Source organism: Anomalospiza imberbis, chromosome 3, assembly GCF_031753505.1.
Source record: "Anomalospiza imberbis isolate Cuckoo-Finch-1a 21T00152 chromosome 3, ASM3175350v1, whole genome shotgun sequence".
NCBI lineage: Eukaryota > Metazoa > Chordata > Aves > Passeriformes > Viduidae > Anomalospiza > Anomalospiza imberbis.
This window is the reverse complement of record NC_089683.1, coordinates 54,636,496-54,660,335: the sequence shown is the minus strand read 5'-3', so window position 1 is coordinate 54,660,335 and position 23,840 is coordinate 54,636,496. Positions and strand designations below refer to the sequence as shown.

Genomic DNA, 23,840 nt, shown 5'->3' with positions numbered 1-23,840 from the left:
CCCAGAAGTTGAGCAAGGGAAGGCCTAGAACTGACAATTCCTGGTGGTTTCTATGATAAAAGAGGGATAGGAGAAATGGTTTGGGTCTTTTAGCATTTTAAGTTTTTCCTGTGCATTCTAAAGAAAAATACTAAGCCAGAAACATATTCTCTTTACAAACTTCTATAAAGAACTGAAAGTATGATTTAATAGAATGAAAAAGAAAATTATTCCTTGCAAAGAGTTTGAGAACTGCTTGTCTTTAAAATTGAAAACACAACCTTTTTCAACAGCAGTTGGCCTAGATGATGAGGGATTTGTCTCATTCAGAGTAACTGTTTGTCATAAATGTCTAAAAGTGACAAGACTCAACAAGATCAATTTTAAAACAATTTAAAAACACATGGATGTAAGTTTTTTGTTTTGAAGTTTAGCAGCAGAGTATTTTAAGTGTGAGGGGGAAATATGGCAGTAAAAACATCTGTATGCAAAATATCAACCAAAAGAAGGTTTTAAATACTTGTGGCTTGTAAATATGTATTAAAACTTTGCAGTTTTGAATTGAAAGGTATTGCATTGTTCCCAGCACAGTCAGCAGTGGCATAATCTCCAGCAGCTGCATATGGCTCTAAAGATCACAGCCTGCTGGTTTCATCAATTTTAGTCTTTATCTGGAATCTGACAATCTATTAATCTCTTGTATGGCAAAAGGGAGTAACAGGGAGCTGGGATCATTCCCAGATGCTCTGCTGAATCTTCAAAGGCAGAAACTTTACTGACAGTACTCAGTGCATCCACTCACTGATCTATGAAAACAAATTAGTCAGGTTTTTCTGTTTCCTTTTACCTTATTTGCTGAAGTAGCTGTTGTTTCAGCCTACTGAGTGGATTTCCTTTAGAAGAAGACAGCAGATGGTTGATTTTTTTCGACTTGAAAGTTCAAGAAATGTAATAACGTGCATTGTTTCATTGTTTTTACTGTGTCCCACACATTCCTGGAAGGTTGCGCAAGAGAGAAATAATTCACCAGAGCTAAGAACATAAAGGCTTTTCTTTTTCTTTTTTCCCATTCCACTTCTTTTATATAGAAACTCCAGTAATTGTTTTGAAGGCAAAGACATATTTTTGTGAAAGACCATTGCTGATGCAGCACTGAGCAGGGCAGTGGCAATTTCCTGCCTCTGAGGCTGGGCATGGTTTAACTCACGGAGCTCTAGGCTCAGTTGTACAAATTTCCCTTGTGTCTTCAAGTCTGCCCTCAAAAAAAAACTCAAAATAAACTCCAAAACCTTTGCAAGCATGTGTGGGTTAAAAAAGAATGGAACATGTTGAATTGACTCTAGAGGCTAGGAAATGTGCCTGGGTAGTGTAGTGGGCCAACAATTGGCTGTTGTGTGTTGTGAGACATTCATAACATTAACATTGTCTTGGGTCTTCCTTTGTTTATATTTTTTAAGACTTTTGGAAATACTAAACTGTGTTTGAAGTGTTATGGCCTGCTTTTCTTGAGCTGCTCAAACTACCCTGAAACTTTATAGGCATGAGAATAGGTAAATACATGAGGCATAAAGAATAACACAGAAACGCATGAATATTTTACAGTGTGCTTGTTAAAAGCACAACCACGTAGAAGTTGAAGACAGTACATGTCCAATAATTAGGCTTTCTCAGAGACAAATTCATGCTTTACTAATTCCTAGCACTTTGAACACTGAGCAGCCATTAACTGTTTCTTATCATTAAAGGCCAGTTGCAACTAAAACTAGAATACTTGCTGAAGGCAATTACTTCAAGACTTCACAGGAGTTAGATGTTTTTTCTTCAGGTGTATCTGATTGATGTAGACTCCCTGATAGAGTGACAGTATACATATTTATTACCATCTCTTTAATGCATTTTCCCAGTGTAAAGGTTTTTTTTTTTTCCTCCCATGACAGTTTAAAGAAACATTGTATGCCAAAAAGGCCTTTTGTACAATACAAAGCACTCCTGCAGGAGCGCTCGCTGGCAAGCACAAATTTTGCAGCTGCCTTTCTTTTAGTAAAGTCAGAATTTCTGAAAATGTGTATTCAAGGCTCTTTGTGGACAGAACAAAATAATTTAAAAACCTTTTTCATTTAATTGCATGGTTGTACTACCTTACTGCTGGGGTTTTTATGTTGCTCTTTTTTATTTTGCACAGGTATGTTTTTTACGTTCCTACAGCAGCTGCTCTGAAGGTCCAATCACAACCTTTGCAAAACTACAGTTTAACAATTTGAAACAATCCATAGAAAACACAACCCACACTTCAGTGAAGATTTCACAGCCGTCTAAAACATACAAAGCATGAGGAAAATAACTAGGATTTGGCATTTTAGTGAGAATCTAGGAAGCAACTTTCCTCTCTCCGTCGATAGTTAAATGGCTATCTACATAGCACTATAAATTTTATTTAAGGAAGATTTGGGGTAGCTTCTGTATTCAGTATTCCTTACAAACTGACAACATGAGGCAGAAGCAGCAGAGTTGAACTTTGGAAGCTGCTTTTATGGTAAGAAATTCATTAATAGATAACAGCAGATATCAGTAGTAGATGTTGCACTAATAATCTCTGGAATGTTCTTGCTTCACCTCTATTCTGCTCCAAGTCTCAAGATTTCATCTTCCTTTAGAAAACTGGTTTGAGATTTTTGCTATGTGTAACTTCAGTATCATGTGGGAGAGAGCAGCCATGCCAAACTTTATTAAGGATCATTTAAAACTGTATTTCAAAGTAAGAAATAGAATAGAATAATAGAATCAAATTCTGCTCTCTCCATTGGAGACTCAATGTCCCAACATCAAACTCTGTTAAAATTCAATGCTGTTCAAGTGATATAGCAGGGATTTTAGTGCAACATACTTTAATCAATAATCCCAAATAAATTAACTAAGTACCAACATTTTCCTTCCTGCACTTGGTTCCATGACAGTAGCCATATAGAGCACATATAATTTCTCAGTGAAACTTCATGGGAAATATTATGATCAGAAAAGTTTTGTAAAAGCTCTTGGGTGTGACCAAAGCATAATTTTTTGAAGTAAATAAATATGCTAATGAAGGATAAGGTTGTGCATGCCCACAAGTGCATTGTATTTAGACTTGTAAAGGAATACAAGTTTACAGATCTACCCCACCATAAATCATTTAGGGAACATTTCAGAGAGTTGGACTAGATGATCCTTATGGTTCCCTTCTAGCTTGCAGTGTTTTCTGATCCTGCATTCCATAGAAAAGAAACAACCTGCATAATATATGGTCTCACTCATTACAAGAAAGATGAAACATTTCCATTTCAAGCTATGAGGAAAGAGAGAGAAAAATTATTGTGCTACTCCCTTAATGAAGGTGATGGGGGGGAAGGGATTAGTTCATGCATTCCTGGGAGGTACATTGAAAGAGCCATTGGAATATACCACAAACACTAAAAGATTTGCACAAAGACATTTTATTGTTAATGCAATGAAGATATAGATTTTTTTATTTTTAAATCTGAGGTGCTTATATAAACAGACCGATACTGGCTGAGTGACCATCAGTCTGCAGGGCACGACAGTGGCTGGACACCCTTCAGCTCCAAAGCTTTGCTAAAGGTAATCTCTTGAGGTTTTGCAGTACCCTTGGTGAGCTTTAGAAATCGAATACATCCTTTAAAACGGATATTAGTTGTCAGCCCAAACTGGGTAACACCATCTGAAGAAAGGAAAAAAATTAGAAAGGAATTATGTTAGTTTGAGTTGATGCTTAATTTTGTTCAAGAGTCCTGCATGAGAACAGATGCCCCCACCAATATATGAATGTTTTTTTTGCTGTATATATTAATTATTAAAAAATTACAAACATTATGAGCAAATGTAATGAATGCTTATGTTAGATAACAATCCAGGCTTCTTTTCTTTTTCTATCCTACTATGAAAGTGGCAGAATCTGAACACATATAAACTGTCATTGTAACCCATGTATGCAGCTTGCTACCTACAAATGGTGTACAATACACATATGATGCTCTGCAGATATTCAACTTCTCAAGCTGTTTATGCACAGAATAATAGAAGGGGGAAAATTTGCCAAAATGGATGGAATTCTCAGCCCTAATGTCACAAAGAAGCCAGTTCCTCAGGATGGATTTCAGATGTCATTTACAGACTGGTTTTGATAGTTTTCAAGTATGCTTTATTTTCCCTTGCTGATAGTAAAGCCAGGAATTGGAGTATATATCTTCCAAAAATGAAGGAGGGGATGGAAGTGAAGGTGGTTTGTTTGGGAAGCCGGAAATATTTCTCTCAACAGCGTGAAATTCGTGGCTCAACTTGTTTCTCAGCGTTCTTCCAAGTGAATTGCAGAAGTAACTTTACACTTGTAGAGACTGTCTGGCCACAGCATTATTCTGTTTCACAGAGGAAAAGATGGCTGAATCCATCTGTCTCTCCTTCCATGGGGAAGAGTGATACCAGCAGATGAATTCTAGCTTTTATGGGTACACAGGAATCTCTATTCTTGTCCACACTATGGTGGTGAAAATTTTCCCTACATAGGAAATTCTCCATCAGCTAATTCTAGCTGGTTTGCAAGTGTTTTGCTCTATTTATGCAGCTTCAAGAGGACTGGAAAATACAAATACTAATTTTACAAAATCCCATGGTACTGTGCTTCAAATTTGTGATGCGGGTGTCTAGGTATTGGGAATGTTAAAACAAATCCTGGATGAGCTAGACTAGGCAGCAAAGGAAGAGGGAAGTGTTTACACATGCAGTAGGTTTATTAAACAATTTCATAACTTGCCATGTGGCTGAACTCATGAATATCCCTTCAACATGAGGTAAGTGTAGGTTTGTTTTGTACAGATTGCAGTGTTACTGTGATTTGTGTCTCTCCTCTTGACATGCAGTCCAGAACGAGATAGTAACTCCATCTGCAGTGTTTCTTCAGTGCTGGCTCCTATGCTAGAATCTTGTTTTGTTATAAAAAGGCTGCCACAAAGCTGTTTTCCTTCTGGCACAAAGTTGTTGGTCTTTATTGATAGTCACTGTGACTAAAGTTCAACTCTCATATGTCAGTACCAAGGACAATTTTTTAAATGTTCCAAAGCTTGCAAGAGAAGGCCTTTTAGATGCACTGTATCACAGATTAGAATGGGTGAAAAAACAGCTTCCAGAAAATAATTTAGGAATTAACTAACTCAGAGGTGTCTTGCCATTGACCTCAGTACACACTAGAGCAGACACACCTCAAACACACTTCACTTTTTTGTTTTGGTTTGCAAGCTAGAGGGAATATTTATTACAAATACAACAAAATTGGTACTTTGCAAACATATTAACTGTAATTTCAGAAAGTAAACTGCTGTTGGAAAATTTATTGACTGTCTATGAAGAGATGAATACTAGCATTCATTATCAGCTTAGTAGAAGATGAAGCCAGCTACAGACCTCAGCTCAATCCTTGATACTGTTCAATTACCTCTGCATAAAACAAGTTCTCTTGAGGGCTTTCAGAATACTGATTAGCAAATGTATATTATGATTTTTTTTCCTTTAAAACCCAGCAGACCACAAGCAAAGGCATTAATTAGAAAGAGATGGTGTCTTCTTACCTCTCTGTGCAAGCTATTGTTCTTATTCCTCAGTTCCTCAGGTTTTACAGGCTGATTTACACATACACTGCCCTGCCCCCTCAAGGGCACCTATACATTCTTTGGCTAAAATTTGCTGTTTCTAAGTTAAATTTAAACATGCCAAATGCTGTTACTACTGCAGCGTAACTATTACGCTAGTGCTAAACAAAAAGTTTTAAGAGAGGCTGTATGTGTGTGAGCAGCAGAAGGCAGAAAATCTGCCTGATCCCTTGTGACAGTGCCTACATTTGAAATGGGACAGGGGTATCTGCGAGAGTCTCTTGTTGCAGAATTTCTTGTTCTGAAATGCAGCTGAATGCAGAAATGAGCATCCATGCCAACTGATACAAACTCAACCTGTCTTATCAATCATCTTTAGCATACTAGTCCTACTTACAGTTAAGTCATTACCAAGGCAGCATTGTTGGAGCCTAAGCAAAGCATAATTTGTGTGCTCACCAGGATAGCCTCCGACAAAGAGAGGGTCGTTTGTGTCTGCTGAGGTCGAGGCCCTGTTTGGGCTGTCAGTCTCCACCTGTCTGCCATCCACAGTCAGCTCCAAGCGGTGTTTGATCTTGTTTGCAAGAACCTTGTGCCACTGCCCATCACACAAACTGCCTGGTGCATCCGGCTCATAGACAGCAGAGAATCGGCCTGCACCATTGTCAACGTGAAACATCACCTGAAAAGCACAACATGGACATCAGCAAGCTTTCAAAAGAGTTCAGTTGTTTTTATTTGTTTGTTTGTTTGTTTTGAAGTCAACATGGTTTGACTGTATGCACAAAACACCATGTGGATTGCTGTCCCTCTGGGATCTGCATTCTATCACTGAGTTAACACAAGTGGAAGTATGCAAAATTGCTGTCTAAGTTGTCATTTTCTCTTTTTTTTTTTGGTCTTAGTTTTAGGGTGTTTTACACTCCTCTAAAATCTTTATAGTGATAGAATAATGACTGGTTTTCCAGACTGTGAATCAAAAAATATCCAAGAGAAACTAGTATTATTAATAACAAAGCCTTTCCTCAAAACTTATATGGTCACTAATTTAAAACCTGATTGCAGTTTTAGGAGACTCAAGTATTACAGGATCTTTTAAACTATCTTTTAAAAGTGTAAGATCCTTCAGATGTATGGAAATGTCCAAGTGTGGCTCTCCTTCTAGAGCCCTGATATTGTTTGAGACATCTTGAGACTGGGATAGTGACTTTGCATTTAAACTACCTATGCTGTCTAAAACCAGTTTATGAAGAAACAAAATGGCTTTGCTACTCACTTTTCCACCTACTAATTCAATGCCAAGCCCATCCATTTTCTGGCTGCTGACTCCTAGGAGAACACCATTCATTCGTGTTGTACGGAATTCAAATTCCACAAGCAAATCTGTTCCCACTCTGTATGCACCAACTTGGAGAGAAAAGGGAAGCACAATAAAATGAATATAAGCGTCTAATATATTATTCCTAATAATCATCACACAAATTGTGCTCAGTGTAAAGCAAAGTAACTAACTTGGCATTGTTAATGCACTCTCTTTCATGTGAAACCATGTAAATAACTTTTATGGCAATTATGCTTAGTGCAAGACCTTGCTAGGAAGTCACACAGTTTCTCCTCAGGTGGGATAACTAAAAATGATCAGCAAGAGTTTCAAGTACTGGTCTCACTCTGCCTCCAGCCAACAGGAGTTAGATAACATTGGGAGTTTTTGAAAGCAGAATCTCCTCTTTCTCTGTTCTTTGACTATGACCAGAACTGCTGTTCATTACCTGTTTTGGCAAAGCCTGTTCCATCGAAGTACGTTCCCTTCTGTGCAGTGACAAAGCATTTTCCAACGTTGAAGCTGGAAGTTGGATTATTCAGGTCAACAGCTGATTCTGTCATTTTAAAATTCCTGATGCAGCCATCAATGCTATGAAGGACCTGCAGTCAATATTTCAAACAAAGTGTAAAACTATGAGAAGCAAGCCTAAAGTATGCAATCAATGAATGCATTTTCTCTGCTTCTCTGCTGGATTTATGGAGCTGAATAAAACTTGAATTTTATGTGGCTAATCCTTAATATCTGATTGTAATTGGAATCTACTCTTAATCATACTAAGGATGAATTACATTACCTTCAGAGATGTGATCTGAGTCACATCTCTTTGACTTACTGGAAAGGACATAAAATAATACACCACAAAATGAAACATAGCAAATTACATCAGCAATGCAGGAATTTAATGGCCTGTATTTTGCCTTTTTAATTGACTAGGTTATGAGGTTTGCAAGTAGATGAAGATAGTGGCTATAGTTCTCTGGGCTGCTGGTAATTTTGCTAGATGGGTTTTCTTTTTTCCCTTCCTTTAATCACTTTACTTAGGGGCTAATGTTGCATGGTAAGACAGAGGTAATGCAGGTAACATCACTACTAAAATGAACAAAGTCCCTATGTGAAGGCTGTTGACTGCACAGTCTGATGACTCCACTGATGAGGGCCACTCAGTTGGCCAGAGAGGCACCTGGAGGCAGGGAATGTGCTCATGTCCATGTCATGGGCAGGGGTTGTTCTGGGTGTGAGCAGGGCATCCCAGTGGGACCTCTGAAAGCCACTGGCATCTCCTCCAAAACTCGCCCTCCTTTTTCTCTCCAAGGTCAGCATAAGCTGCATTTTGGTCCTCAGATTCAGACAGAGGCTTTGATCTTTGACTTAAAGAGTTAGGAAAATCTATCCTTGATACCAGTGAGACAGAGGAAAATGATACATCATGTACTTGGAGGAAGAAAAAGAAGATATATTCATAAGCAGTGCAGTAGAAAGGAGGAAAATAAACATCAGCATATAAAATTCAGCCTAGAAATACATACAAACACAAAAAGGACATAGGCACACCTGCAGAGAGAAGTCTTGACTCTGCCCACTACCCTGACCCATAATTGGAAAGAATTTCCAAGAATTTATTTTTTTGTAAATCAAAGTTGCATGTGCTATGGAATTATATAGCTTATTACAGCTAAATACACCTGTGCAATATTTTAATGAGAACTTGAGCAATACCAGTGAATAAATTCAGTTCTGAGATGAACAATGCTTTCTGTCAAATTTTTCATAAGTAGTCCTTTTTGTAATTTCTAAGTACGTCATCTCCAGATCAACAAATCTTGTTATCAAAAAACAGAAATGCCAGAAAACAAAACAAACCTTCACTGCAAGATTAAATCACAGAAATGCAAGATTTGTAGATGATTCAATAGCATTCTCTAACTTTACAATTTTCTCTTCCCTATGGAAAAGCAAATCTGGTTATACTTTAGCATGGGAACAGTAGTAGGACCTCTTTTGCTGAAAGCAGAGTTTTGAGTGCTCAAAATGTGACATCTGCTGAAGCTCAACAAGTGGGTATCAGTCTTCTACACTGAAAAGGAAGCCAATCCACCATGTTTATGTAATAGAATACCATCTAAAAAGACTAATGTGTGTACAGAAGAAAGCCCTGACTGAGATAGCACATCCTTTTAACTTGGTTTTTTGCTTCAGAGCCTCTACATGAAGCTACAACCCAACACTGTCTCATACATCAGTGTATTTTACTGAGCAGTGTATTTTACTGAGCATGACTGGAAGGCAAGCACTGGTTTTTACAGGACATTTGAAGTCACAGCTTCATTTAAATCTCAAAGCACCTAAGACTGTCAGGACCTGACATGACTGTTCTTGCCAGACTGAGCCATTTATCTGTATGGGTTCCCTCCATTACCTCTGATAAATAGTCGTAGGTAAGGACACAGTGTTATCTTTCTCCTTAGATTAGTATGTGTAAATTGCAGATATATTTACAAGAGCATAAATTGATACTACTGGGAATTATATGTTGTGGGTAAAGTATTACTTTTGGTTTTCAGTGCCTCAGATCTGATTTGGTAAAACCTAATGATTTAGACTTGCCTCAATTTGGGCTTTCTGTGCAATCAATTATTTACTAAGAAACATGATCTTACAGGTCAGTTTTCTTTATGGAATACAACTCTCAGATGTAGAGTGGTTACTCATCCCCTTCATTCCCTATGCATGAGTTAATACATAGACTTAAGCAGGATCTAGGAATTCCTTTTCTGTATTTATTTTGTCCACTTAAAGAAGGGAACTCTTGCCTGTCCATAATGGTATTAGACATTGGAAAATGGTATTTTCCATTCCATAAACATCTTGGTATAATGGTATTTACTAATGTGCAGCTTCTTTGGGAGTCTGTTTTGTTTCCTTACCAGATTCGTGCTTTGCCTGCTCTTCATGGGTTCTCTGTATCTATCCAGGATGAACCCAGGCATAGCTTGTACTGACTTTCCATTTTTAGTGTGTCTGAATTGTGCTGTGCTAGAGGCCGAATTTGTTCTTTACAAGAATAAAATTCATTCAGGTTCTGGCTTCTGCTTTGAAAGAACCATCTTCACAGAGAGCAAAAGAAAGCATGGAAGAGGTTTTTCTCCCATTCTGATACTGGTGTAGCTTGGGAGGTTTGAAGGGCATCAGTAAGATGACTGGCATGGAGTCATGCAGACAGATACAGTATATGGTCTAGGTGACAGAATACAGTCTTCCTAGTTAACTCTACAAAATTTAGGACAAAATGATATTTATTTCTCTGGGCTCTCTGTTATCTTCCATGTTTGCAAGGAAGCTGAGCATTTGAACCAAAGGAGTGATACATTTATATATGCACATTTAATTTGGAAACAGAAAGAGGACAATGGAATTTGTACAACCTTCCCTCAAAACACACTCTCTCCTCTTTTAGTAATAGCAACACAAAACTGATTATTACAGTAAGAAGCAGTATACTGGATACTTTGTCCAGGGTAATTTTGGCTTCTGCTGCTCCTTGTAGGAGATCCTTTCACTGTTTATTAGCATTTGCTGCTAGATTAATTACAGCCAAGAGAAAGGGCAGGAGGTACTCAGGAACCTATACTCTAGCTGTGCAGTGAACCAAATGGATACAAGTGTATAGAACTTTCTGCTTTTCCAATATAGTAAATAACTCTGCTATTTAATTTTTTTTTCCATTAACTGGATTCTGAGTCAGATCTTTCCACTAACAGAATGTTGTTCACCTCCACTAAGGTCCATTTTATCCCTATCCTTGAGCAGTCTGAGGGAAAAGCAAGACAGAACAAAACTGGGAAGACATCTGTACAAATCAGGACATACTTAAAGCATGTAAGATAATTTAAACAAATTTGCTTACCGGACCAATTCTCCTGGTTGTGTAGTTAATGGGCAATCCTCCCACATACAGCATTCCTACTACATCCAGTATATCGGCCTTCTTGGGGCTCATAGTCCCGTTAGAGACACCATCTACTATGAGGTTTCCTTCTTGCTTCATTCGACTTACTTTTATCTAGAAAGACACAAAAATGCAATATAATTACAGATCGTTTTCTGACAACCAAGCACTTTCAGATTGTAACTAGTGTTACAGTCCAAAATATATAGCAATATACAAGAAAGTAGTAGGAGTGGTTACAGAAGTACCACAGCAGTAGCTATGGATAATATTTATAGAACAAAGCTCCTGAGCAAGGCTTTGTACCAACATCTGACTGTGTTTAACTTGCATCTGGGTCAGGAGGCATCATGAAAATTATTTACTAGAATTACTGAAAAGACTTGAGATGCCTATAAAATGCTTCATTGTAATAGGCACGACACAGTATTTTTTTTCCTGGAATCAGACAGCAATTTTAAGTACTGAGAATAGATAAGTACTTCAGAATAAATGCTGAATGTTATGGCACCGGTTGCAAATCTTCATAGCAGCACATGTTGCAGAAAACATTGAGTTTATGATTCCACTAGCTTGAACATGCTTCAGATCATAGTTCATGCTAGAGTAAATATAATCCTAACTATGTTCTGTTGGTATTATGGCTTCTGTTCAGACAAATGGACTGTGAATCGCATGGAGGGAGTGCGGTTGCTGAAGAGCTGAGAAAATTCTAGGCCAATGTCTTTGTAAAATATTATATTGAAATCTCTACTACTCAGTGTAATAATGGTTCTGTATAAAAATGAATAAATGCAAAATGCATCATGCATGTTAGCAGATTCCTAAACAGTGTAATAGTTGGCTCACCAGAATAGCAAAGAGAGACAAACAGCATTTTTTGGCTTTTCTTTAACATGGCTGCTTCTGCTCCAGTGTGGCAGTGTATCTGTCATGCAGTGGGAATGACAACACTGACAATGATGGCCTGAAGGTGAGGGCCGGAACTTGGTGTTTACAGGCAACTGTAAGTTTGAGATGGATAACTTATGCCTTGGGCAGAAGGAAGATTAGGTGAGTGAGACAGGAACTGGGAACAGACATTCTTACAGAGGACCTAAACAGATAGGATAGCAGCAGCAAAAGTGGCTTCTGTAGGACTGACGGAAATGTTTTTAACCTAAATCATTCCGAATGGAGAAAAGGTTGTCACTAAAGGATTATTTTAAGGAAAAGCCCCTGTTTTATCAGAAACAAAGACTGTGACCTATTCTTAAAAGCATTTCCTTCCCTCCTTCTAATTTTTTTTTTTTTTCTTTTTGGGAGCTGTGACTTTGTCTCCAATCTCTGCTACAGAAACAGGACCTACAAAAATGGGCCCTCTTTTGTGGAGTGTCAAGCTGCATGCTCAAAGAGCACAATCTTCCATTAAGAAATATATGCTCCACTTAGTTCTCTGAGAATAAAGAGTAAATGGCTAAAGAAGCAAAAGTATCTCTTCTGTATGTACAGAGGGAATAGCAGAATGGTGCCTTGGTATGCTGCCAGTGCTTCCAGGCATTATATGAAAAAGATAAATGATTAATACAACTTCATTTTTTCCCTTTATGAAACACCTTGATGTAGAGCAGTTGCTTTCATCAAAAAGTTCATGACTAAAAATCTCATTAAAATAAAATTCTTGGAGAACAGAGTGGAAATGAGGCAATAAAATGTAAGAGAAAGTGCAATTCGATTTTTTCTCATTTGGGGATGAGATGTGGATGATGAATTTCTAAATATCTCTACAAAATTCAGTGTAACTTATAGCATATAAATTCAACCCACAGTTACATGTATACTTTGCTTCTCTGTCTTGAATGGTACCTTCCAGCATGTCACCTAATGAATATACTGTGTGTCTGTTGTCCTTGGCCCAGTAAATAGTAAATTTCATGGCTGTGATAGCACTCCTTCTCTCAGCATCCAAATGCCACAGGCATTGCATATAATGCTCCCTCATAAAGACCCAGAAGGTGATGCCAAATAAATCCATGAATATCATATTTATTCCCTACTGAATTAATAATCCAGGGAAGGTTTAAGTACATGTTACTATTTTTTTTTTCTTTGTTCTCAGCAATCTGCCTTAACAATAACACTATTAATGTAGAAACAACTGGTTTTAATGATGTATTCCATCATCATGAGCTGATACTCACATGAGCCCTATTAAGCAGGAAGGAACATTTTCTGTAGTTCCTTACTATACATGGCACATATTTTAAATATATTCAGAAATATGTGTTTCCTGAAGGATAAATTTCTGTGTACCAGTGCATCTGACAGAAAATTTTGCTAGATTATTTTCTTTTTTCCCCAGAAAATACTAGTTGTAAAGTTTGGCTTGTGTGGACTACATTGCAAATATCTCAAGGCAAAACAAAGCTCACTCTCACCATTACAAAGAATAATTTAGAATTAGACACTATTATACCTGGTGCCACTGGCCATCATTTATTTTGTTGGAAATCATTGTGCTGGTGTTTCCACTCCCCAGATCATAACTGAAGTAAGGCAGACCGTTCTTTATCTGAACTGTAGCAAAATCAGCGTGGTTGATGCGGGCCATATAAAACAGCAAGCCAGAATCAGCTGTTGTTCGGACTTCAAATTCAATTGTAAGCCTAGGAATCAAACAAACAGGAAACAGTAAAAAACGAAAAGATATTTGGAGTCAGGCACTAGGCAAATCTGCTTTACCTTTTTGTGTTTTTTTAAAAAAATTTTATACTGCTAGTGGCCAATTTTACTTGTCCATTAGAATTCAAGAAAAATAATCTGGTTATATGCAAATTACATTTCACACCTATCTGATCCCTGGCATGTGAACATTCATTAGTTCCTTTGCTGTGGACATACAAAACTACAATCTTGGCATAGAATTTCAAGATGTAATTCTCAGCTGCAGTTGTAGCATCTAGAAAATCCCAGCACTTGTAAAATTCCAGCAGCATTATCCATCATCCACACACATAATGTTCACAAAGAGGAGAGAGGTGTAGTGACAGCTGGCAAATGTTGAGTTTCTAATGAGTTGTATTGCCTGAAGACAGGTTGCAAAACCTTTAAAGATGCAGACAGAAGTGTTCAACATGAGGATATAAAACACTTATTCTGATCTCTCCCAAGAGAAAATGAGGCTGTGTCTAAGCAAACCTAATAACCCCTTGGACAGAATGGTAATGTTGAGAACCTCCTCTACAGCAAAGAACCTGTGAAGAAATGATTTAGATTTTCTAATGCTAAAGTTGTACTGGCAACCCATCACTAAACTTGCTCAAGCTGAGCTGCAAAGTCAGTACCTGAAAGCAGCTGATAATATAAATGAAAAATCATTGCATGAAAATGATCAGTCCAGGATCATTACTAGTTTTCTAAAATTACAATATGTGGTACAACATCTTTATAGGGATAAATACGTGTGGGGCTAATGGATTTGGAAACTATAAGCAGCAAAATTGCTTAGTGGTGTGACATGGCACATTTCTTAATGACCATGTGCCCGCAGGCAAAAAAAAAAAACAAAACAAAGAAACAACTAACAAGTCCTATCTTCACAAATCCATTGAAAAAAGCTGCATTTTTATAAACAGTTCATGGAATTCCTTTGCATGTCAACAGTTATATGTACATAGTGTTATAATTTGAGGTAGCAATATAATTTTTCCTATTTACTGTGCAAGATTGATCTTAATTATTGGAGGAAAGGGGAAAAAATTTTCCTTATTAAAAAAAAGTTATCAAGTTACTGAACAAAAAAGCCTTCCTCTGAAAAAGCCATCTTTGAAGTCAGTTGCACAACCTGATTCCATTACTCTGGTTTTTAGCAAATCAGGTCTGGGATCTGTGTGTGCCCAAACCTTTACAAACAAAGAGGTAAATTGTTTTTGTGAGAGCTACTTAGGTGGGCATTTCATTGCCTAGATTTCATGTTTTAATGCTTTCTTAGGTTTGGTTAATGAAATTAATTAGTCATGGCATGTGATCTTTTCAGATTATGACCACAGTTTTCGGAGATAACATTTGAGAGAATTAGGAGGGGCATTTTATTTTGACACTATGCCATCATAACTCATTGCTGAAACAAGCAACATACCTGTTTTTCACTTTGGTGTCATCAAATGCAACTGCAATGTGGCTGTTCCTTGAAAGACCAAACTGCTTGCCACCTTCTAAAATGGCTGGATCTGTGTCAGCAGCACAGGAATCCTGCAAAATACACAGCAATCATGAAAACTTCCTATTTTGTATCTGTCTCAGCTGTGCATATGCTGGGAGTCTCCCAGCCTCTCAGGACTGAGAATATTGTACCTAGCCTAGAGACTGGCCCTGCAATTTTCCAGCAGCCTGATGTCTCATCACACCACCTAAAGTTATAAACCAGTCTGACAGGAACTTGCTGTAAAAGCAGAGGTCATTAAGATAGCTGTAAAAGCAAATAAAAGTAATATGTGAACATTGCTGCTTTCATGCTTTCACCAGTGGACATTTACAAGAGTCTTAAGTGATTTCCAGGCAGTTCAGTGTCTCTTAGCTCAACTGACTGAGTTTTACACAGTAGGATGCCCTCTTACAGAAATGAAACAAGACTTAAGTTTTAAAGGGATGCTTTGTTGTCAACTTGAAATCCAGTCACCTTAAAAATAACGAGTTAAAAGTAATTTCAGATCTTGCAGCTGTCAATGAGTCCTTCATTTTACTTCTTTATATTGTTTTACAACTGTATTCTTTGCTTGATGTGCTGTTGTTTCCCCCGGTGCTGTTGGAAGGCCCCCACAAACAATCAGGGAATCCAAATAACTGAAGGATAGATGTAACAGCTGTTGAAATCCCCCAGCTGTCTAACATAGAGACATTATCCAGGTTGTAAAGAAAGAAACCCCTCCCTGTAGTTCCACTTCTATTAATCTTGAAGTAGTGCAACAATGCAAGGTAAAATACCTTCTGTCCACTGTCATTTTCTCGTTTTAATTTCACCAGGTCTTTTAATCTCTGGTCCTAAAGCTCTTGTATAGGGGTGCCTGGGGCAATGTGAGACCATGGTAATTACCAGCTTCTACTCATGTCTGGCTTTTGCCTCCCACTGAGAGTATTGTGAGGAAACTACTCAAAGGATCTAACTCAACAAAATATCGGACAATACTGCTGGGAAAGAAACAAACTTTGATAGCTGCAAGCTCTGTTTTTAAGCACTGTGGCTGCTATCATTTTGGATTGGTGACAGTCTCTTATTTAAGCCCTGACTCAGCAGGGGCCTGCAAAGCACAAGGTGCAGTGCCTTGCTGACAGAGTTCTTTCTCTGGAACATTTTGAAAATGTCACGAGTGACTTAAGCCCGGAGATTTCAACTGCGAAGAGGAAATTTATTTCCCTCTCTCACTCAGTTTTTCAGTAATATTTTTTGCTTTCACACATCACAAAGATCTTCACAACAGTATAGAACACTTCTAAAATATAGTTTTGCATAATAAATGCTCTAGTTTGAATATGACAGAGTAGAACACCATGCATTATGACAAGAACAATTGATACATCAATATGCAATGGGGGGAAAAACAGGGAAAATTCACCAGGACCAAGCAGGGTTATGAATGTATAATACCAGTCTTCAAAAAGAAAAAAAAAAATATTCCCATAATGCAGGGTAAAATTCTGATTTATGTTAAACTTTACAGGCTTATCTAGAAGTCTAACAACTAAGCTAATGACAATACCATGCATATAATACCTTCAATTACATTTGAGCTTGCTAAAATTTAAAGATAGGTAATAACAACTGGTACTGGAAAGAACTGGAAAATACACACACCTTTCTCTGGCACATTTTTACATTTTACATGGTAAAAGGATATATTCTGACAGTAAATTTAATCCTAGGCTGGTATATGTTAGTAAGGATCTGACCCTTACACAAGCTGCTCCCCAGCAGCAGTAAACACTGCAGTTTTTCTTCATTCCAGCAGAGTGACTGTAAGAAAGGGCAAGGAGTGTGGGAGAGTGTTCAATACACCATGATGGCTGGAATCACAGCATACAGGGATTGTTTAGTAATAACTACTTATAATAAAGCATTCATTAGGAAAAGTCAGCAAAAGGAAAAAAAAACGGTAGGGCATGTTTAAAAAACATCCGTATTTTTAAACAAGCCTGTGTCCACTTTTGTTTTATCTAAGGACAGCCAGCTTTACAGCTTTCACTAGACTGTGCACTAAGCATGGGTCACCAGCCTGTATTAAAATATCCCTTTTTGAGTAAGGGCCTTAATGTGTCCTGGCTGCTTAATAATCTCCCACATTACATGAGAGACTGAACTCTTCAGCTGCACTTTACTTCAGTCTTGTAAGATGTCAGGGACTTGACTGGTAGGTCAAGAAGCTCGGTGTATGTGGCAGTGGAAATGAAGAACAGAAAAGGCCACTGGTGGACTGTCACACACTCTCCATATTCTCATTTGCTGTATTAGTAATTACAAAGAAAGTAATTAGTAGAAAAAGCACTGAAGCAGCCCCCACAGTTCACTGGATACTGTTAATAACACAAGGCAGAAATGCATGGATCAAAAGAGGGAGGTACCGTCACGGAGTCAAAGGCAGAAGAAAGGCTGGCGCTCTTCGTTTCAGCGGCAAGCGAACCCTGAGGAGCAGGGAACAATGTGAGGCAGAAGCAGCAGTTACCCAGTGTTGAGGAACATTCTGGCATTCACAGCAAGCGGCAGCAGACTGGTGGCTGGTGTATTTCCCAGCTGTCCTACTCATGGATCTTGTCTTGCGTTTAGTACGGGGTTGGTTTTTTCCTCATTTGGGATTCAACTGCCCTCCCCTTTTACATGCAGATGGATGTATGTAGATAAAAAAGGTCCTAAAAGTACTCAAATAGAGCATATACGTTATTTAAGCCTCCTATGTGAAAATACATTTTTCTGCTGTACATTTTCCATATGCAGCCCTTCTACACTGAGATTCTGTATAATTTACTGTAGTATGAGTGACACCTTATATGAGTGTTACCTCATTACCAGACTGTAGTTACTTTTTTGCAACTGTCCCCTTAAAAATACTTTGAAGAACTCACTAATATGAATGTAACAGCTATGCAAAAGCTCGCCTTATTTAAAATAGGTTCAAGTCTTCAGCATACTAAAACAGTTTCATTATTTCCAAGAGAGAAGTGGAGTAATGGTGTTTTATTTAGAATTCCTGTTTTAAATTATCACTGCTCAAGATACGTGATATACAAAGCTCACCTAGTTGGAATGGGACTAGTTTCTGATATTAATGAGTAGATCTATTCCTCTCAATTTTGCAATTTTAATTGTATTTATAGTCTTAGGAAGTGTGCACTTGCTCTTTCACGCTCTTCTGTGGTTTGTTTCTTTGTTTTGTTTTTAAGGCTTGATCAAGGGATACTACGACTGCATTCATCACAACAGTGAGCTTTAAACTGGATAATCCTTTTTACCTTATTGCCTGGTTCCTTATCTTTCTATAGAAGACTTACTGTACTGCAAATTTGCTTTGAACTCCAAACAGAAAAGCTGCATGGTAGCCCTGGAGCTACAACTACTCCACCTTGTGGGAACGAGTCACAATCGCTGCCCTAGAGCATTGAGAGGCTGGTGTTTGTAACTGTGGGGCTTGGGGCACAGTAATAACTGAGATACAGCTTGCCTACCTTGAACCCATGCATGTGAGGTGGAGATTTCAGCAATACCTGATAAGTCCTTTTAGCTAAAGCTGTGCCATATATACTGGCCAACAAAGGTGGTCATGTATCTCAAATAGAATTTTGGTTCTTAACTTCTTGAAACCATTTCATTATTATTGAAGTGTAAATTCCAATAATGCAAATAGGTTCCTAACTGGGGAATGTGCAGTCTTTTCACACATTTTGAAACCTCACTCATACTAAACTATAGCCTGCATAAACCTGTCAGTTGTATTCAGGTCTAAGAAAATACAAATAATTTTCTCCTCAAAAATATCTTCTGGTGTATGTATTAATCATTTTAATATTCAGATGCATAAACCTATGTTTGTGAACAGTAAAATATTGCATCAGCTTATAAATCTACTATACCTGTGCGAGAAGGAGTTTCTTCCTCAAATTTTGTTGTATAAGACTGCTTGCCACTATCTCACTGTTTATTTCTAGTAACAACAGTTGAGCTCAATTTAGCAGTGACTGGGGTTTCATTTTGCAATTCTCCTGACTGACTTATAAAACAGAAGTGGAGGAATTGCCATATTGAATAGGCCTCCTGGTTAATCTTTTTTTTCATCACGTCACTGATATGACTGTTATCATGTGCATCAGAGACCGGCACAAGAAATATCATAATGAAATGGATTTCCCATGGGAAAATTTCCCTTCCAACCCCAAGCAAATATTGCTTGGTTTACACCCTGAAGTGTAAGGGTTTACAGCTAAGCATGCAAGCCAAAATATTTCTAAAGATATATCATTCTTTAGATTACCGTTGTGATAATCCAAGCAAATGATATCAGCCAATTTTCCACTATCCACAGGTTTTACTGACCTGCAACAAGGTGTTCCATTTACAGTATCATGCTAAATTGTCACTATTTTTGTGGCAAAGTGCTTCATTATTCCTGATGAACAGACTTTCAATTTTGCCTGGAAAAAAACTTTTCAAACTCTACATGACTCAAGTGATTTAAACTTACAAGTGCTGACGATAGAGATGGTGTTGGAGGAGGAGAAGCAGGAGGGATTCTTGTCCCTTCTTTCTCCCCATTAGTGTCTGGTTCAGGTTGGACCAGAACTGTTGCGTGAGTTGGTTTATCTTCATCCTCAGTTGGCCTAACTTCTGGTTCTAGTGTGGGACATCGGCCAATATCTGCATTTTCAAAGGACACAGGTTGAGCAAAGTCCATGGGGCTGAGAACACACAAAAAAGAGTGATGTCTTATTAGTTTTTCTGCCTTTTTACCACCCATTTATAAAAAGCAACTATATGCTGCAGTGTAATTTCACTTCACAGGACACAAAAGCCACCCTGTACAGGTAGGTACAGGTACAGAAGCAAGACACTTAAACTAGAGGTGATAGTGACCATTGGCTTTTCTTCCTATGGTCAGTGCAGAGAGGCAGGCATCCTCTTTGGCAAACTTTACAGGCCTACGTAGTTTCAATGGTATTATAGAGAAGTCATTTACTCTGGTGTGGATTGATAAAATCCTAATTTAGGTACATCAGATATGTGAAAGAAAGATTTAGATGGAAACTTTCTATAGAGGTTTTATTTTATTCACCATTGCTTTTCCTTTTACTGAAATGTTTCTTCCAGATTACTGCACTTTCCACAAAGTAAATTGATTCCCATGGTGGTTCTCAGAATTTTGACTTCTCTTGGAAGTCACCCTTACCTAAAGTTCACCTATTGCTGATGCACATCTTACTGCAGCGTTACCGCTGAATTTCTCTGATTAGATGGATAAACAGACAGTGTTGGCTTGTCTGTAAAACAGCTAATTAATTGCATAGCCTATGGGGCATACACTGTAGACAAAAGAAAGGAATGGCATATAAAGAAAACAGATCATATTCTAGGATTTGCTGTTAGTATGATTAGTTGCAACAATAAACTTTCTTCTGGCAACCAAGGCAGTTTAACCAGATCTCATTAACTGGATGTTTGTTGGCATCATTGAGACTTACGTGGCATTGATGACAAGATTCCATATACAGCCCTCAAATGGTGGTATGTTTCTGAGAGGTGCAGTCTGAAACTGAGAAGATGTACCCCCCACAAAAAGTTTCTTAACAGAGATGGGCTGGTCTGATGGCAACCTCTGAGTCTGGACTTTGTCTTCATCGACTTGAACACTGAACATCCTGTGGAACAGATTTGAAAGCAAAGAAATATATATTTTATGCTGGTTATTGCTTGTATTGAAATAACCCCCTTGCAAGTCCCGTTTACTCCCACACCAGCTGTAACAATGAGCAATTCAAATTATGTAATTGGCAGCTCACATTAAATGCATATTAACCACTAGAAGGGTTTCAGCTGCTGCTGTGCTTCCTTGGTAGTTGTTTAACAAAGCCTCGCAAAATTGTGCTGTGGAGGGGTGATAATGTCAGACACTGGCTGCATAGGAAGAAGTGGTTTGTGGTGTGGCAATACAGACACAGTAAGGGCTGAGCTGGCTGAACTGTGATGGTAGATATAATCGTCTAGAGCTCAGCAGGATGGGAACAGCACGGGGTCACATTTTGATTGGACTCCCTATTTCCTTATTATCTTCTTGCTGGGGCACAACCAGACTGCTCTGACTACAGGATCAATGGCAGACATACAGTACACTTTTTAAAGATCTCATAACTTCTTCTGGGGGAGGTGGCAGAGGAGGAAAACGGCTGATTGTTCACAGTGTACCAATACAGGTGCTATAATTCATTTCAATGGGTATTTCACATGGTACAAGCAAAAGACAAAGCAGTCCCATATTTACTGTTAAGGCTGAAGAGAGGAAGATAGGAGCCTCTGCGGCACCATTGGCTGACTAATGAGTCTCTGGCAAATAAATTCCCTTTTGTCAACTGCAAAATTAGATTGAACTCTGATATTCTTTCTTAACTATAATTACAAATGCAAGCAACTGAATATTGAAAATGCTTATTGAAAAGAGACCTGTTTCCAAAAACAAAATGCTTGGCTTTGTTATTTACGCACATCCTAGACAGAAATGGACAGTGACTTGAGCACCTGAATTACGTAAGTGCTGTACTATGTGTAAATTTTCCAGTTTCCTCACAGTTTTGGATGAATTAATTTGGTTTGGAAAGCTGCAGAGTAAGAAATATTATTAATTTTTCAAAGAGTTAGAAAAAGCAGTTATTAAAAGACTTATCTTTCAGGACAATGCCTATAATATCTCCCAGTCCCCTCAGCAGTGGAAGAAGAAGGAGAGAGATTTCTCTGGAGGCAGTTCAGAGAAAAAGACTAATTTAGGTTCCATGAAGTGTCCCAGAGAGGACATTTCCCTTCTCTGCCTTCAGAGGAAGTGTAGGGAAGTCAGATTGTCAAGATTCAAGTTATCCTTTTTGCTGCTGCATCTTAGCCACAGCTAATCAGTGTATACATTCTGGGTCCAAGCGGAAGCCTGCAATGATGTACAATAGTCTTCAACAATATAATTTTTCATAATTATATGGACAACTATCTCTCTGGAGAGTTTTCACAGGGTGTTCCTCACATTTCAAAAACATAAATCTTGCGTTAATGATGAGCAGAGGAAGGGTTAATCTTAATTTATGTCTTTTCATATCCATTTCAGGCTACAGAAACTTCAGAGTTCAGGCATTTGTTTTGTAATAAAGCTACTTTGAAAACACAAGAGGTCTCATCTGAACAAGGTCAAGCTAACTGTACTTGCTACAGCACTGCATAAAGTAATTTACTTTGTTGTTTAGAGCTTTTTATTATCATCTGCATATTTGTGTTCTGTCACAGTGACGAAAAATGTATCACAAAATGCAGTCATCCATTTCCAAAAAAAATCTTTTTTCCCAATGCATTTATGGTTTTACGTTGACCTAGTCATCGAAGTAGAGGAGTCTTATTGACTGGAGGCATTATTTGTGAGAGGTTTTTTAGCAATACAATGGAAATTCAGTCAGAAAACTATACAGAAAGGAAAGCAAATTACAGAGAGGACAGAAGGGCACCTGGGGACGAGACAGGAATGGCTGGTCAAGAAGGCTGCATTGTTGTGGGGGTAAGAGGGTGAAGTGGATAGGTGCCTTTTGTAACATGCTAGAAGTCACATCTTCTTTATGATTTTTTTATGATTAGTCCATAGTGCACTAATCCAACAAATGTCTGTACAGAATGTACACATTTGTATGTTCAAATGTCCATAATAAACCCTGCTTGGAACAAAGGCTATTCAAGGCCATAAATATAATTGGCTGTCTGAGTCCTACACTCTACAGTAGTGTTGTTTCTAATCACTTTCTGAATGGTGAAGTATAATAAGAAAGTTTTAAAATGTCTGAGAAAGGGCAAAGGAATTCAAGTGAAATTCACTGTAAAACAACATGGTCTGAGAAGGTCTGTGATGGCTTTTCCAATAAGAAAAGTGGGACTGTGTTTTCACTGTTTTGCCATATTTAGCTGGGCACCACTGTGTCCAGCACATGGACAAAATGGCTACAGGCTGCTGTGTTGATTGAACCATTTGAAAATGGTATTTTTCTATATGTCCTGAAAAGGAGATTTATTGCATCCCGTCAGAATTTCTCACCCACAGATTCTTTTATAAAATATATTTGCCAAGAATCAGAAGGTTAAAGATGCCATTCCAGGCAAACACAAGTCTGGAGAAACAGGCTGGTAGCCTACAAAAGCATGTAAACGCAGCTCTTCAGAACAATAATGACCATCAAACTTATTTCTAAGAATTTCTGGATAATGATGGAATGAAGCTATTTTTTGTTTTGTCTCAGAAGAAGCATTTACACAGATTGCCAAAGCCATTAACACATTTGCTTCGTTGAATTAGCTGTGCTGTGTGGTCTGTAGCACTTGTAGGTATTTGTTACCCTCTAGCTCGCTCTATCCGGATGGAATGTGGTCTGCCGTCGTGAAACTCGCCAGCCTCCGGTCTGACGGTGATTCTGTGGGGATCCCGGATTCCAGTGGAGACGTGCACTTCCAGCCGACCTCTGTTCAGGAACACAGCATAGTAGGCCTGCAAGGTACATGTTGGAGTTAAAAGATAAGTTACATTTGGAAAGAAATTATTTCACTTGGTTTTACATTAATATGTATGCTTTATTGTCTTACACTGGGTGTTAATATGCTCACCGCAGACAAGACACTGCTGTTTCAGTTCTGCTGCTGTTGCTGTGCTCAGACTCCAGCATTTTTGTAATGAGGAAGGGGTAAAACGAGGTCATGATGGAAAAC

At 38.2% G+C, this 23,840-nt stretch overlaps 1 protein-coding gene across 3 annotated transcripts in view; it reads right to left on the bottom strand.

Annotated features, from left to right (window-relative positions):
* Positions 1 to 3,434: 3,434 nt before the first annotated feature.
* Positions 3,435 to 23,840, bottom strand: part of LAMA2 (laminin subunit alpha 2) — a 336,497-nt gene continuing 316,091 nt past the window's right edge. For all 3 annotated transcript variants that reach the window (XM_068184425.1, XM_068184426.1, XM_068184427.1), the window contains 11 exons: positions 23,474 to 23,622; positions 20,585 to 20,761; positions 19,591 to 19,804; positions 17,480 to 17,539; positions 15,003 to 15,115; positions 13,341 to 13,530; positions 10,844 to 10,999; positions 7,385 to 7,538; positions 6,892 to 7,022; positions 6,075 to 6,297; positions 3,435 to 3,694 (listed from right to left, as the gene is read on the bottom strand). In XM_068184425.1, coding sequence (XP_068040526.1) covers positions 3,537 to 3,694; positions 6,075 to 6,297; positions 6,892 to 7,022; positions 7,385 to 7,538; positions 10,844 to 10,999; positions 13,341 to 13,530; positions 15,003 to 15,115; positions 17,480 to 17,539; positions 19,591 to 19,804; positions 20,585 to 20,761; positions 23,474 to 23,622 — 1,725 coding nt within the window. In that variant the 3' untranslated portion in view covers positions 3,435 to 3,536. The remainder of the gene's footprint in view (positions 3,695 to 6,074; positions 6,298 to 6,891; positions 7,023 to 7,384; positions 7,539 to 10,843; positions 11,000 to 13,340; positions 13,531 to 15,002; positions 15,116 to 17,479; positions 17,540 to 19,590; positions 19,805 to 20,584; positions 20,762 to 23,473; positions 23,623 to 23,840) is intronic.